At 36.5% G+C, this 15,965-nt stretch overlaps 3 protein-coding genes across 3 annotated transcripts; 2 read left to right on the forward strand and 1 right to left on the reverse strand.

Moving 5' to 3' along the window:
- Nucleotides 1-1,894: 1,894 nt before the first annotated feature.
- LOC120017243 (proteasome subunit beta type-3-A) lies at nt 1,895-7,121 on the forward strand. The gene is made up of 7 exons (XM_038870404.1): nt 1,895-2,058; nt 2,161-2,342; nt 2,465-2,572; nt 3,448-3,537; nt 4,066-4,150; nt 5,634-5,728; nt 6,843-7,121. The coding sequence occupies exons 1-7, from the start codon at nt 2,053-2,055 to the stop codon at nt 6,889-6,891; spliced, it is 615 nt and encodes a 204-aa protein (XP_038726332.1). The 5' UTR covers nt 1,895-2,052; the 3' UTR covers nt 6,892-7,121.
- A 304-nt stretch (nt 7,122-7,425) lies between these two features.
- LOC120017242 (protein TRIGALACTOSYLDIACYLGLYCEROL 1, chloroplastic-like) lies at nt 7,426-9,343 on the reverse strand. Its single transcript, XM_038870403.1, has 3 exons — nt 9,177-9,343; nt 9,007-9,061; nt 7,426-8,909 (listed from the first exon to the last, which is right to left on the reverse strand). The coding sequence occupies exons 2-3, from the start codon at nt 9,051-9,053 to the stop codon at nt 7,904-7,906; spliced, it is 1,053 nt and encodes a 350-aa protein (XP_038726331.1). The 5' UTR covers nt 9,054-9,061; nt 9,177-9,343; the 3' UTR covers nt 7,426-7,903.
- A 2,233-nt stretch (nt 9,344-11,576) lies between these two features.
- On the forward strand, nt 11,577-11,888 carry LOC119979880 (amyloid-like protein 2). The gene has a single exon (XM_038822501.1). The coding sequence runs from the start codon at nt 11,577-11,579 to the stop codon at nt 11,886-11,888; it is 312 nt and encodes a 103-aa protein (XP_038678429.1).
- The last annotated feature ends 4,077 nt before the right edge of the window (nt 11,889-15,965 follow it).

Genomic DNA, 15,965 nt, shown 5'->3' on the forward strand with positions numbered 1-15,965 from the left:
GTAGTCATTTAACCCTAAAAAAACCTCTCAAATTCATATAAAACTGACCAGGTCATTGGGTTTCCAGTCCGATCATCCGGTTAATCGATTTTCACCGGGTTACATGCTTAAACGGTAATATTGACAGAACCATGTCGGCTTGACGACCAGGTCACTATGTTTTCGATCCGACCAACCAGCACGGTCAAGTTCTCTTAACACTGCTACCCGTGCCCCACAATCATCAAGGCTTCCTCACCTTCTTGTTGTTGCATTGCAAGGAGGAAATGCTTCTCATCTTGGGGGTGATTCTAACATTTTAAAAAGCCTACTTGTTATTCATACAAAGCCTACTCGTGAGGCTATTCTTATTGTTCTTGAGAGTCCTTCACTAAAAATAGCTTAATGCTAGCTTATGAGAACCTATTTGTACACACTTTGTAAATGTCCCATTGTCAGGGCATTGGAAACTTTGAGTTTGAGGGAGTGCTCTAAATCCTCGGTGTAAGAGAGTTTTGTGGAGCTCTTCAAAAAACCACACCTTAGTGGAGTTCGGAAAAGTCCTATTGTTTTGCATAGTGATTCTTGATTGCGGAGTTTAATCATGTGCTATAAGCATGTAATTTACCCAATCCAATTTAACATAGGCCGTTTACATTATGTCAATGTCAGTGCTCGCTTGTATAGATGTGCTTATGCATGTCTCTACTCACAACTAGGATTGTAAAAATTTGTCGACAAAACCGAACCGAACGGTTAATCGACCAATTATTTATGTCAAAAATCGAAAAAAAGGATCAGAAAATCAAAAAACACCGACAATAATTGACATTATGGTCGGTTAAATTATGTAAAAAAAAAAAAAAAACACCAACCATTTTCCCCCTACTCGTAATGTCCCGAACAGTGATGAAGTGGGTCTAGTTTTTAAGTTTGGGTAGCTTTAGTCACCCGGTTTTTTTTAAAGATACCCTAATTTATCAGCAACCCAATTTTTTAAAAATTTTCCTAATAGCACCCAAAGTACAGAAAAAATTAGAAAATTTAGGAATACACCCCATGCCCGTAACAGTGATCAAAAACAGGGGATTAGTTGCATTATCACATCAACTTATCTCAGAGCAAAAGTCGAACACCTGGAGAGCATTAAAAAAAATATATGAACATCCACCGAACATCACAGTAGCAGCAGATGAGCAGAACAAGTAATAAGAGTAACTACATAACAACCCAAGTAAAGATCTTAACTTCATACACTTAACTACTACACAAACTACAACCTCGTAATCATCAATAAACTTCAAAACGAATGAACATTCAAGTAGGATAGATGAAATTTAGAGCTCACCGGACTTCACACGCAATTGAACTCTAACAGAGGAAAGGTCACTCCTTCATGTTATCGACTCAAAACTGTTGAATCCCATAAACAGAGCCAAACAACACATCTGATTGATTCTTGCAAAGGTTCGCTATTTGCGACCAATATGACACTACATATCTAGAGGTGAGACTGGAAAGTTAGGAATCCCGTGGAATCCTTCACTCGTTCAAACAACTCACCACAACCCATTATTTGAACAATATCAAAGAAACAAACCGAAAACTCACCATTGCAGTGGGAGCTTCTCCATCTGTGGTAGATCGTCTCTGTCATTGATCTCGTTCTCGTTCTTCCCCTGTTCAGAGCGTTCTAGAGCATTGAACAAAGTGGGGTGTTTAGAGCCTCCAGTTCAAAATATCCTTGGTCAATGCAAAGTCAGAATAAGTCAAGATGTCTTTGTAAAAAAGCGGGGTGTAACTAAAGTTTCCCTTTAAGTTTTAAGCGCCATTGGGCAAAGCTCAATAGAGTTGAGCCCACCACCGCTTGAGAGCAGTCTTAACTAGATCCAGCCCAAAACCTAGCCCACTGATTGATCTCTCGAATAAGCTTGGAGTAACCTCCAAGACACAAATGCAGTGGTAGTGGTCTTCTTCCTCCCAAACACTTGCGAAGATCTCCGAAATTTGCATTCACTCCCTCCTAGTTTCTATACTTTTGAATATAATTGTACTGCGCAAACCTAATCAACGATGTCGGTATGTCCTCTTATCTCTTCTTCGGTATCAAAACCATAATTTTTATGTTTATTTATTATAAGTCGTGTACTTTCGTATTGCAACATCAATGGTGGTATGTAGATCTTCGAGTACAATGGAAGCGCACTAATAGCGATGGTTGGTAAGAACTGCTTCGCCATCGCCAGTGATCGGCGTCTCGGAGTTCAGTTGCAGACCGTCGCCACCGATTTCCAGAGAATCCACCAAATACACGACCGCCTCTTTCTTGGTCTCTCTGGTCTCGGCACCGATGCCCAAACTTTGTACGAATAGCCCCTTTTGGTTCTTCATCTCGATATTGTTTTAACTCAATTTAGTTTCTTTTTTTTTCTCCTTCCAAATTTTTTCTTGGTTTCTTGATTTTTTGTTGTTGTTGATTGTGCAGGCATCAACGGCTTGTTTTTCGTCACAAATTGTATCAACTGAGAGAAGAGAGGGATATGAAGCCTGAGACTTTCGCTAGCCTTGTTTCAAGTATTCTTTATGAGAAAAGGTTAGGAGTATACATATTATGTACTCAATTTTATTTTTTCATGTAGTAGGACATTATTTGATTATATGTGTTTAATGGATTGGTCTATGCCATTCATATTTTCATTGTTCAGGACTTGATATGAGGCCTTTGATTTTAGATGTATCTTAGAAGTTTATAGTACAATGGGGGAAGACAAGTTCATGACCTGAATCAATTTTCTTTCTCAAACACACACCCACTAAATGTAAAGATTTGTATCTGCTGATATGAGCTCTAATATCATCCTATTCTCCTCAGTAGTGTTTCCTTCATCAGGCTAGATTATAAGATTGGGAGTTCAGGGTCTTTCATCCTCATCAAATTGTTATGCATGTGCATCCTAATGGTTATTTTTTAATTTCAAAAAAGGAGTGTTACATATTGGATTTCATTTTCTTTGAGTTTGTTTGGTTTCGAAGAGTAGAATGATGAATATCATGTGCTAACGCAGCACCATTAACTTGGTGCCATGAGCAGGCACTTTCCACACGAGATTTCTGACTCTCTTCTCTGTCTGATTTTAAGAATTTTACTTGTCAACAAAATGCTATTCACTCACGTGCTCTACAATGTCAAAGCATAGACCATGTAAGCTAATCAGTTTAGCTTGCTCCCACATAGCGTAAAGCAGAAATGCTAACTCTGTGAGTGTGTAATTCTTTAGGCGCAAACGGCGCTTCTGTTTACACACCGTTTGGCTCAACCTAAACGCTCAACCAAACGGTGCCTTACTTTCATTTTGTCCTTTTGTTGCTATCCGTTTTACACTATTTAGATAGTAGAATTTAAAGATTCTCTATGACTGCAGTAGTATCAAAATGCATGCAATTGTTAACATTGTTTTCCCGTTACAGGTTTGGTCCGTATTTCTGTCAACCTGTAATTGCTGGATTGAGTGATGAAGATAGGCCCTTCATTTGCACAATGGACTCAATTGGAGCCAAGTATGGTGTTTTCTTTGCTTTTTATATTGTTAGCAAATCTATAGCATCCTAAACCCTTGGCAACTTGAGACAGTTCATTAGTCTAGCAATTTTCGTCTAGTTTAACATGTGACTGAGATGTAGTTTCTATTCTTCCATAAAACTTATTCGTATATGCATTTCTTGTGATATGGCTGTGCTAAGTCTTTTGCAAATGGAACATCTTTGATATGTTTAGATGCTGTTCTTGCTGTGAACATAATCTATTACTGCTGAGTGCTTTATAGGTATCATACTTCTTTTTGCTTTACGTATTTACTTATTATAAGTTTTTCAGCAATGGTTACTCTCACATTTTTATCTATAGTGTGAGTCGTGGAATTGGCTGATTTCATGAATATCCTTCCTGTTTCATAGAATATCCTCTGTTTCGATTGGTTCTTTGAATTTAATTTAGCATATAAAACATACACCATCTATTTAAATGCTTCTTTTTGTGAAACTGAAGCTATTTTACTCACTTTCTTTCCCTTCTTTTTGTGATGGCAGGGAGCTTGCAAAAGATTTCGTTGTTGCTGGCACAGCATCAGAGTCACTATATGGAGCATGCGAAGCAATGTTCAAACCTGACATGGTTTGTTACTTGATCTACTTTATATTAAGGGGAGTTGATTTATCTGTGGGAACCATTCTGTCTTATATGGTTTATGTGCTTACCTTATTTTTGGAATGGTTCAGTAATTTTTTAAAAGAAAAGCATCGAATGTTAACGCCTTTTTATATGTAATGTTTTCTCCACAAAACTTTACAGAGTCTTGCCTAACACAAAGTAGAATGACCCTAGGGGAAGTCCTGGTTAGATGAGAAGTAGGCAGCTCTGCAACCTAAAATCCTTGCCAACACATGGAGACACACGTTGTGGTCTGCTATCATGTCAACGAGAATGTGAAGAGTCAGCATTCATTGGAGAAAAAATGCAGAGTTTGCACCTTGGGTGTATGCGTTCTTGACTCCCTGCATCAAAAAAAAAGAAAAAACCTATTGTGTTTCTGACTTTCTGTATCCCTTTTGGGTGGCACCCCCTTGCCCTTGAAGCCTTGCAATGAAATTCTGTTTTCATTAAAAAAAAAAAACTTATTGTGTGTTGCTTCTCATTACTCTTCTCCTATTTCATATCATTCTGTAAAATATTGTCCATTGCCATAACATCTTATGAAGCAGCCATTTCAAAATGAGTAAGAACGAAGATATTCGGTCTTCCGTCCTTCGAGAACAATAAGGTTCAAAATTTTAATCCCAGTGCATAACTGGTATCCAGCACACAACCACACGATTGTATAGGAAAGAAATTTTCAGTTTATGTGATGATATCGAGAGTGCAAATCCTCCCCTCTTTCCTGCTTGGTTTGTTTGTCTGCAACAACATTGGTAATTCGAAAGGTATGTAAGATTTGTCTACTGTCCATAGAAACAGTTTAAAAGATATGCCATATACTTGAGTAGAAAAGGTTGACAAACAACAAAGCAAGAAATTGGGACAAACAATTGGAAGGAAAATTGCAGCATCTATAGTTTTCAAGCAGGACTCGTGAAAATGGAACTTTTGATATTTGCAGTAACGGATGAGAGTTCAGGAAGATGACATATTGGTTATATTTCGTGGCAAGTGGAACTCTTTTTTTCAGTGCAAGAAGTTAGTGTCTTTTTCTGTCAATATATATGTTTTGTATAGTATGACAAAAGTTAAAACTGACCCAGCCAACATTAATCACCTTAAGCCACTGCAGATTTAGCCAGCCGGAGAAGGGGCAATGGCCTCCCCTAATTTTTTTTGGGTTTAAACTCGAAAAACTTATTTAGATAGGTTTTGCCCCGTGAAAATTTAAATTTACCTCCTTATATTTCTTAGGTTTTAGAGCAGTCTAGGTTAACCTATTGAAAAGTGCAGCAAAGCATAAGGTTTCTTCAATACATGGTCCACAATTATTATAGCTTAAATTTATTTTGCCCGGTACCTTTCATTTATGGTTGGTAGAGTTCTCTTCTTTTCGTTTATATTTTACTGTTGTCGAATTTATAATTTTAGCTTTCTCACTCTATACTTAACACTGATTCAGGAGCCTGAGGAATTATTTGAGGCCATTTCTCAAGCTCTTTTATCATCCGTAGATCGTGACTGTTTGAGTGGCTGGGGAGGACATGTCTTTGTTGTGTAAGTTCTCTCTCTCTCTCTCTCTATCTCAGCATCATTTTGTCTTTGTTGATTTTGATACTTTCAAGTATTTAAGCAAGTTCTTTAAGGGAGTTTATTTATTATCTTTTTTTCAGGGAGTTTATTTATTTGGTAGAGCCTATAATGATGTCTTGGCTCAAATATTTTTTTAATGGTCTTAACTTGAATATTGAGTAGATCTTTTCTGTGCAGAAAGAATTATTGCACTCTTTTGATTGCTGAAATTCTAGGTAGTGAAATGTTATGCTTCGGCACATAGATAAGATTTTGCTTCATTGCAACCTTGGTGCCGTGAGTTGAATGAGTGGGATTTTGCTTCATTGTAACCTTGGTGCCGTGAGTTGAATGAGTGTATCCTAAAAGACCATAGGCGGTTAAGTTGCATATATCCCACCCCGCCGTAGTGGCAGGAGCATCGTGTGCTAGGTTTTCAACTTTAGTTCTGCACTTCTGCCCGATATAGTTAGTCAATAATTGTTCTACAGTTCTACTTTTCCTTTTTTTTATAATGGAAAACAAAACTAAACTTTGTTAGGTTTGGACAAACACTGCACTCTTACATTTTATTCCTCTTGATGTTATTTTATATGTTCAATGGGCATTTGGCATTTTATGTAACATCGATTGAGATTATAGTTACATCTCATCGTAAGTGGGTCATTTTACAATCCCAATAATAGATTTCAGATTCAATGGTATAGAAACCACATGGTGTACTCCTCCATCCCACGATCCCACCTCATCAAAAACTAAAGTTTGAACCTCTGACCTTGTTGAAGATATGTGCCATTAGATCTGTAGAATTGTTATTCGTAGATTTGTAGAAGTTTGCACTCCCATGCTATCGGGTACTTCTGTGGATTCAATTTTTCGTGTTTCATTTCATTTACAGGACAAATTAAAAGGAGAATTCGCCAACTGGCCTGAGAAGTGAATGAATTCTTTCATTTTTGATGAAATAACCAACTGCACTTTTTATTTCTCTCTCTTTATATGGTTCAACAATTGATAGTATTGCGCAGAGATTTTTGTTGGTGCGCTCACTTGCTTTGGTAAATGTTGCCATGCTAACATATAATTGTTTTTAATGCAGTACACCCACTGAAATAAAGGAAAGACTCTTGAAGGGAAGGATGGACTAACCTCTCTTATGAAGAGTTGGAAGAGACATGCTGCACTCCAACTGGTTTTCGTGTGAACTGCGAACCATAGACTCTGTATTTAACCGGGAACCTTCTTGACCGTTTACTGTTTTAAGCTGTAATTCTGTGGTGCTTCAAATTGTTTTACTACCCTTGTTAAATTTGAAATTGACTCGTCTAGTTAGATGTTCAATGTTTGATTTGCTTTATCATGAATTTCGTTTTCTTGATGTGCTTTTCTAATATTGATTTCAAAAGTGCTGACAGATTTTTCCTTCCACTAAGCAAACCATATGTTTGCATTGATTCAGCCCTTTTGCCAGACGCATGCGCTCCAACTGGTTTGGTGGTTGATTGATGCGCCTCGACACATTTATGGTTAGGTTATCCGGTGGCGTCTGCTGTGCCTTTATTCTAGCCTTCTAGGAATTTGTCAACAAGAAGTGGTTCACAAAATGAATGCATCCCCTATTCCACTACTTCTCGACTAGATGGTTGGCTTGAGTTTAGAATCATATCGGATGATTAAAGAACAAACTTGTATGTTATTATTTTCGATTATAAAAAAATAATCCCACTATTCCACATTGCTCTGAATTAATCAGGACATATACATTTATTGTCAAATACGAGGTTTTAACCTTCCATGTATCTGTCCTGCAGATTCTTCATGTCCATAATAATCAAAAACTTGGTTCCAGAATCCCAGTAACTTAGTTAAACTGCCACCACATAGTGTACAATCATATACTCCGCTATGAGAAAATATCCCAGAAAAGCAACAAAAGTAGCCTATTTTGCTCAGTATTGACAAATGAAAACTGCTTCAGTTACTCAAAGAGGATCCCATCTTTACTCAACGAAGCAATCTGGTATGATTCCTCTCAGTGCTATCTTTATCCACATTGAGAAAGGCAAATGGTATCAACCATAGTATGCGAATTGTTATCCATTATCAAACAACAGAAAGCTCTCACTAAAAATCAGAAATTCGCATTGAGAGGCAGATCAATTACATGCAATTCTTCAGTTGATCTCCAGCTGACTGGAAGAAGAAATAAGACAGAGCAAAATCAGCAATAAAGATTCCAACAAGGGAGATAACAACGGCGGAAGTTGTTGACTCCCCAACACCTTTAGCACCTCCCATGGTAGTAACTCCCCAAGCACAGCTCACAATCGATATGATCGCACCAAAAACACCTGACTTGATCATTGAATTGATTATATCCCAGGATTTAAGTGCTTTCATTGCAGAATCCATAATAATATTAATGCTAACCCCATATACGCCATCAGCCAGTAGGGCACTGGATGCCAATCCAACTGTGAAACACATGAGAGTTAGAAAAGGTAGAGCCACACAGGTAGCAATAACCCTTGGTGTTACAAGGTAATCAACAGGGTCCGCCCCAAGAACTCTCAAAGTGTCCGTTTGTTCGGAAACCTGCATTGTTCCCAACTCTGCAGCAAATGCACTCCCAATTCGTCCTGCAACCACAATCGATGTAATCACAGGACTCAATTCCCTCGAGAAAGCAAGAGCCAATACTCCACCAACAGATCTGTTCAGCCCTAGTCGGGTAAATTCTCTAACAAATTGGATTGTAAAGGCCATGCCAACAAATGCTGAGGTCAAAAGACAAACCGCCACTGATTTAGGCCCAACTCTCTCAAGCTGCTGAAGAGTGTTCCTCCAGTGTATCTTCCCCTTTAGGACCCTGAGGATCACCTGTCCTGCCATAATAAGAGTAGATAGTCCCCTCCATAAATACCGAGGAGGTGACCATCTGCTAAAAAATGTTTCTGTTTCCAAACTGGGGGTGTGATTCCCCTTGACATCTTCTTCTATCAAGGTCACAGATGGACGCCCATCATTAGTATTGGGGATTACACACAATCTATGATTTTGCAAAGCTGATATGAGTTTAATATTCTCAGCTCCAGAAGTGAAGCCAATCTGACTCGAACCCAATGGTTTTAATTTATTGCATCCATCAGGTTTAATACAAACTCTTCTGCAATATTTTAAAGCTTCAATTAAAGTTCACCTTCTCAAAATGTTCAGGAATTAAACACAGTAATAACTTGAAGTGAAAGACAAAGAGTTGATACCTATTGGATAAGGAAGAGAGTGGATGAAGATGGCAAAAAGCTTGCATTTTCAGTCCTGGAATGAAGAAATTTTCCTCATATTAGTATCCCAAGAAACCCAACAAGCACAAATTAGGAATCAGAATTTTAGGAATCAGAATTCATTCCAAAAGCAAGGGGAAAAAACGCACCTTAGAGAACATGAAGCGCAGTAGATGACAATCAATTGTAACTCCAAAAAAACAGAGCTCGGATCCTTTGCTCTCCAAATGCTTGATAGATCAGATTAGGGAGTGAAAATCAAAGAACCAATTGGGAGTTGTTTTGGGTTTTTGTCGAGCTGTTGCTATGACTGAAGAGTGAAGAAGAAGAAGAATGTCAGTCAAAGACTCATCATTCATAATCACCATGGGGTTTGGGCCATGGGCTTTGTGATTTACTTGGGCTTTAAGGACTTAATTGGGAAAGGCTTCTCTATCATGTGTCTAAGGCCATAAATGGCCTGCATGTCTTTTACGGGAAAAATTAGTGGCCCATCAAAACAAATTTTGTGTCAAAAAAATATATTTATATTTTAGGTGTCCAAATCTAAAATTTTTTATGCAAATAGTTTTACAATAAACGTACATATGATTTAACCAAATGGATAGGGACTTTTTCAAGCTCTAAAATTACTCGCAACCGCACGAATCGTACAGAAGTATAGCTCAACAAGAACGAGGTCGATTCACAAGTACGTATAGGGGTATAAGTATCTCAAACCAATTAAATTTCCTTAATCTAACAAAAACTTGATATTGTGATGAGAGTTAAAATAATTAAACGAAAACAATAACAAAGAGAACAAAGATGTAATTCGATGAAAACCAATGATAAGTGAAGACTAAGGAAGCAGAATTTGCCTCGCTAATCGTGATATCAATTATGTATGCGATTGAATTTGATGTAGAACAGATTGCAGCTGAATTCTATGAAGCTTGGGATCGAAAATAAGAGGTATAACAGTAGAGCTTTGAAATCCCATAACTTTCAATCCAGAGAGAGTTATGGGGCCCATAATATGTTTTCAAAAAGGGAATTCTATGCTCTACACAAGATAATGGTACTCTGTCCTCCGTAACGGCAGGGTTCGGGACCTAATTCGCACGTATAAGGGGTCAACGCGACACTTTTATATTATTGCGCAAAATTTACGTTATTTCCTTATTTAGTTTGATTTCCTTTTTCTATTGGTTTTAGGGTTTCTTTTCTAGTATAAATACTTCTTTAAGTTGTAATTTGAAGGTAACTTGAATTCGATTATTAATAATCAGAACGAGACTTATTCTCTATCCTAGAGTTAGCTTGTTTTTTTTCAAGGTATTGACGACGATCGTACCTTCTATCAGCTCGATAGAATTCCACCCCAACAATTAAGCACATCAATTGTATCTCTCATTAGCAATCGATCACCAATGATAATAAATCATAAATTCCATTGAAGTACCAATTATCAATCATTCACAAGCAAACACAAAAGCATGAGAAGAACATAGTTAAACTCGTCAAAAATTTGCAATACAATCAATTGTATTAGAGAAGAAAACAGTAGTCATTTAAAATCCAAACATGGGTGAAAATTCAATTACAACATACAATCAATCAAGAATCGATCACGATGTTTCATCCTCTACCTTAGTAAGAAATTTAGCCTTGTGGATGAAGAGATTCGACAAGAACGTCCACTAGAACTCATGTTATGATTAAGAATGAAGATTGAAATCCAAATGACGTAAAACCACAAACCATCCAATGAAAACAAATTGCAAACTCCTATTCTTTTCTCTTGTGCGGCCCTGGCCAGCCTTTCTTTCCCTTCCTTTTTCTTCCTCACATATCGTGCACTATTAAGTTTTAAAATTGGCCTAGGCGCGATTCCACTCGAGTGGAGATGCTTCCACTCTAGTAACTGCTGTCTAGTCACTTTAATGTATGTATGCAATTTAATGGCAAAGTATAGTCTCGTGGCTTCATGGGATGTGCACTCTGCGGAATTACTGCAACACCTGATCCTTCTATGGTAATTATGCTTCCTAAATCTTATGGTTCCTAGTTCTTCTTTGGTGTATATTAATATTAGTTATGGATTATATATATGAGGAGTATAAAAGTTTTGTTTTTGTGTATATGTTAAAGAAGTTGCTTTAATTTGGTCATGTATAGCATAAGAAATCTACAAGGATGAGATTGGTATAATGTTATCTGTGAAGAAATGGTGCCTTCTCCTTGAAGCAATCTCTCAAGCAGTCGCTTGGCAAGAGGGAGGCCATCTTCACCTCTGAAACAGGAATCTATTATACATATATATATATATGAAGGAAGGTTTTCCTTTTCTTTGCTTGAAAGTTGCCTTCTGTGCGAAGAAATCTCATACCTTCATCATTCACCTAATTACACACTTAAAACCCTACATATCCTTATATTTGTACTTTGATTTGGGTGACTTTGTCTTCAAATTAAACGGATGATCGATAAAGTGGGAAAGCAAACGCCATGGAGAGTTTCTCTTATTGATCTATATTAAATTGAATCGGATCCATCGTGTTATGGCAATGGCTTTGAGAGAACAAGAGAGGGCTGCTTTAACAACGCTTCCAAATAACGTAAGCGACAATAATGATGAAGAGGACAACGAAGAATTTTCAAGCGAAGAAGAAGAAGAAGATTTTGAATTTTTTCAGAGCGATCATGAACTTGAAGCTGTAGAGCTAGAGTTCCCTGAGGGAGAAGGTAACAACAACGACGATGACGAAATGGAGGAAGATGATGTAGATGTGAATGAGTTCGCGTATGAATATTTTATTGCATTAGGAGAATTCATTAGAGAAGAGAAGAGAAGAGAAGAGTGGGATGTTTGTGAATGAAACCCCAACGTACTTGCGCCAATAATTACAGTGTTGATTATCTACTGATCAGAACAACAGAATGGACGTAGATAGATGTGCTTTGTGTCAAATTGAATTTGAAGAAGGTGAAGCACTGGTGGGTCTTCCTTGTGAACACCCATTTCATTCAAAATGCATTAGTAAGTGGTCTGATTATTTATCTTTGATAAAAAAAAAAAAAGAACCATCATCAAACAAAACTACATATCCACTAGTCATTAATTGCCCAGCACTTAATAAGTTATGTGCCAAACCAGGAACAAAGAAGAGATCATGCAGATGTTTTACATCATTTTGGCTAATTTTAACTGCAACTGTACCATTTCATCCAACTTGAATTGGCTTATTATCTCAAAGTCTAACATGCTTCTTATGTGATTCATCAAGCTCCTTGAACATTGATCTTAGTCCAGACATATCGTTAGACCAACCACTATCAAAAAAACCATACTTCACTTGAAATATCATTGGATATGTCGTGTGGGTTCATCCATCACTACAACAAATAGGAACGAATTTTGTATCGACTCTTGGTGTAAAAATATTGTGATGAAAAACTCCCTTGTAACAACTCCATTAATCCTGAGACTAGTTACGACTCCTTCATACATATCATTGATCACAGTAATATAATCAAATCGAGACTTCTCTTTTCTCTAACGTCTATCATATTACTTCCGAAAGCACCCTGTTAGACGACTTCTGCAATTCTATAAATACTATGGATGTTTTTTTTGTCCTTCTATTTCTACTTTTTTACAAGTCTCTTTAATAAAAAAATTTGTCTCCATTGTGAATCATCCTGGTAAAAAATCAAATTGGTTTTTAGATATTGTAGATACCGATCTCAATATTCGTTTCACAACCCATTCTCAAAGTTTCAATGTGTGGCTCAAAAGCTAGACGCCCCCTATAATTTTTACAATTTTGAATATCACATTTGTTCTTGTATATAAGTACTATAGAGTGCTTCTTCTTCGTTCATCAAACATTCTACGAGTCTTAATAATTTGATTAGATAACTTAGACATATTACACCTACATTTCCACGCTTCAATTGAACTTCCATCATGTCCCATGACTTTACCCAACTTTCATTCTACTTAATGCTTCATTCACTTTAATCACCTTAATATGTCCTATATACCAAGGATCCCTATTCTAAGGAAAGATATGAAAATCTTTGATATTCCTTCTGTGATTGTCATTAAGCAACTCATTGAAGTAACTTCTCCACCTCTTGTTAATGTCTTTGTCCTTCACCAAAACTTTATCCTCTATATCTTTGATGTATTTTACATGATTTAAGTCTCTAGTTTTCCTTTCTTGTTTTTTAATTAGCTTATATATATCTTTTTCTTCATCTCTGAGAGCATCTCCAACCCAAGTGGTATATATGGTTGTATCCCTTCTAACTTCCAAAATAGCACTTTGAGAATGAATTTTTCTTCCTCAACAGGGTGCTAAGCTATCAAGGGTTGTATTATACACCCCCTCAGCATGGGGTGTTAAATATAGCTCCCAAGTGAAGAGATGCAAAATTTTGGAGGGAAGTTAAGTTTGATAGTTAAGAGTGAGTTTCACATGAAAAAAATCAATAATGAAAAGAAATCACTTTCCCACCCTATTTCCAACCCACCATTGGAGCAAAGAAATTATATCACCCTCACTTTACACTATTCAAGGTGCTAATACCCCATTATTTACTATCCACCCTTGGAGATATATACTCTTATATATATATATCCAACTTGTTATATAATTCAATATCTACTTTATGACGTGTCTCTACTATAATTTCCTTAGCTTCTTTTCTGCTTACCTTATACATTTCATAACTATTTTCGTCTCTACCATTATGGTATCAATTATATTAATACTTTACAATATAAGTATCATAAGATTCACCAAGACCCAAATGAAGTCGGTATCAAAGTAAAAAAGGATAAAAAATATGAACATTATATTCCATTTTAATTCTATGTTACAATGAGATATGCCACTGCCACCAATATATTCCAATTCAGCAAGAAATCGAATCCAAAAGCTCCATCCGTATCATAGAGAAAAAATCTCAGGTTTGACCTTGGCTTGTTGTTGAATTAAACAAAAATGTGGGGCATATATATGCGCCGCCAATACAACACACACTTGCATGTATTATTCACACGCTGTCTAATCTTCCTTTTGTCTTCATCATTATCACAAATTAAACATCATTTTCTACTGAACCGTTGAATAAAATATCAGAAGCATGCGAGCTGTGGAAACATATGCATTGACATGACATGTCTTTTAATATGAGCGATATTTATAGCGAGGGGAAGAAGGACATACTAGCCTAAGTGAACACTAGATTTTATGTCAGGCGGCAAAGCTAAGGCGGTGGTGCTACCCCGGAATTTTTTTGAGATTATCTATTAATTATACATTTGAAAATATTAAAAATAACATTAAAAATAAAAAATTTATAAAATAAGATAAGTAATAATTGTCACATGTATTCTTATTTCAACCATTTGAACATAATTTTTTACAAGAGGGGGTTACTATGTACTTAACACCAATTAAAATTTTTTGAGGGGGGTCAACCCCCTTACTTGCACATAGTTTCGCCTCTGTTTATACCTAAAAGTTTCTGCAACTTACAAAATCTAATGGTTGTAATAAAATATAATAAAAGTGGGATTGACACATTTGCTATGGGGCCCACCACATCTATGGTTGAAAAAAAATTCATAAAGTTGGTCCACACTTTTGGTCTACATAAGAGAATTTCTATGTGTATCTATATATATATAGAAGAATTCTTCTATGCGCATCCAAGTTGCGCACTTAAAATACGCACCACTTTTTAAGGGTGTGGATGAATGAAATAACAAGTGATGTCCACTGCTTTGGTTCCCACATGTTTAAAATCAGTGGTGAAAACATAGGTGCGCATAGGAGAATTGATCTATATATATAGTTTAGTAAAAACAACATATATAATTAAAAAAAAACAAGTTTTTGTATTTTCCTGTTTTGACAAAAAAAAACCCAAGTTCTTTTCCCTAGAACAAAATCATGATTCCAAAAGGTGTTGCTATTTGCACCACCTTTTTTACTTTCGGTACCCCCTAATTTAGTCAAATCCATAAAAGTGTAATGATGTTCTCTTTTTTTTTTTAAAAAATGTTACTTTGATAATGATGTCGACACTAAAAACAAAGTGATTAATTGTTCTTTTTGTTAAAAAAAATGATACTTACAATGATGACACAAGTTCGATTTTCCTCGAGAAATGAAAGGGACAAGACAGATATCTGTGTTCACGTGATTAATTCCGCATTTTACAAAACTACTCCAAAGTCGTGAATTATATTAAAGATGTATGATTGACGCCATATAAGGAGCTATTCGTATCCGCCTGGACACATACCTACATGCATTTCGGAAACCAGACAACTAATAGAATTGAGAGTCAACATTCTAAGTTGAAACGATATTTGGGCACATCACAGTAAGATTTGGAGTAAGGATTGTCGTCCATTCATTAGCTCCTCCAATCTCAATTCAGAGCAATAAAAGCTTGTTTGAAGAAAAGCATAAATATGGTCCAACATCGATTCAATACTGAGCAATTCCAAGAGTTACGGGGTTTTGTTTCAGTTAACACACTAAATCTGATTTGGGATGAATTTGAGTGGTCTAAAGTTGTCGGAGAAGACATCTACTCTTGTGGATGTAAAGTTCGTACAAGTAATGGATTGTCATGTGCCCATGAGCTTGCAATATCTATGAATGAAGGTCGTCTCATACCCTTATCATGCATTGATAAATTTTGGAAGAAACTTGACTTATTACCATGTGTTACTCTTGAAGTGGATGACCTCGATTGTTGTGTCAAGCTACAGATGTTCACAGAACAATTTAAGCATTAGTCAAGGCTTGGTAAAGTCAGTCTACTAAGGAAGTTAAGGGAAATAACAAATCCATCGTTAACTGCACTTCTTGAACTAGTTGTTAAGACAAATACTCGTGGACACCCCTCCTCAAAGAAGAAAGTGAACAGAT

Source organism: Tripterygium wilfordii, chromosome 15 (genome assembly GCF_013401445.1).
Source record: "Tripterygium wilfordii isolate XIE 37 chromosome 15, ASM1340144v1, whole genome shotgun sequence".
In the NCBI taxonomy this organism is placed as follows: Eukaryota; Viridiplantae; Streptophyta; class Magnoliopsida; order Celastrales; family Celastraceae; genus Tripterygium; species Tripterygium wilfordii.

Excerpts from the sequence above, each read along its gene's own strand:
- LOC120017243 (XM_038870404.1), top strand. Across the intron at positions 2,343-2,464 it reads GGCACCGATGCCCAAACTTT|GCATCAACGGCTTGTTTTTC; the intron begins GTACGAATAGCC and ends TTGATTGTGCAG. Across the intron at positions 2,573-3,447 it reads AGTATTCTTTATGAGAAAAG|GTTTGGTCCGTATTTCTGTC; the intron begins GTTAGGAGTATA and ends TTCCCGTTACAG.
- LOC120017242 (XM_038870403.1), bottom strand. The coding sequence starts at position 9,053 with ATGCAAGCTTTTTGCCATCTTCATCCACTCTCTTCCTTATCCAATAG. Across the intron at positions 8,910-9,006 it reads CTCTCTTCCTTATCCAATAG|AAGAGTTTGTATTAAACCTG; the intron begins GTATCAACTCTT and ends AAAATATTGCAG.
- LOC119979880 (XM_038822501.1), top strand. The coding sequence starts at position 11,577 with ATGGCTTTGAGAGAACAAGAGAGGGCTGCTTTAACAACGCTTCCAAAT.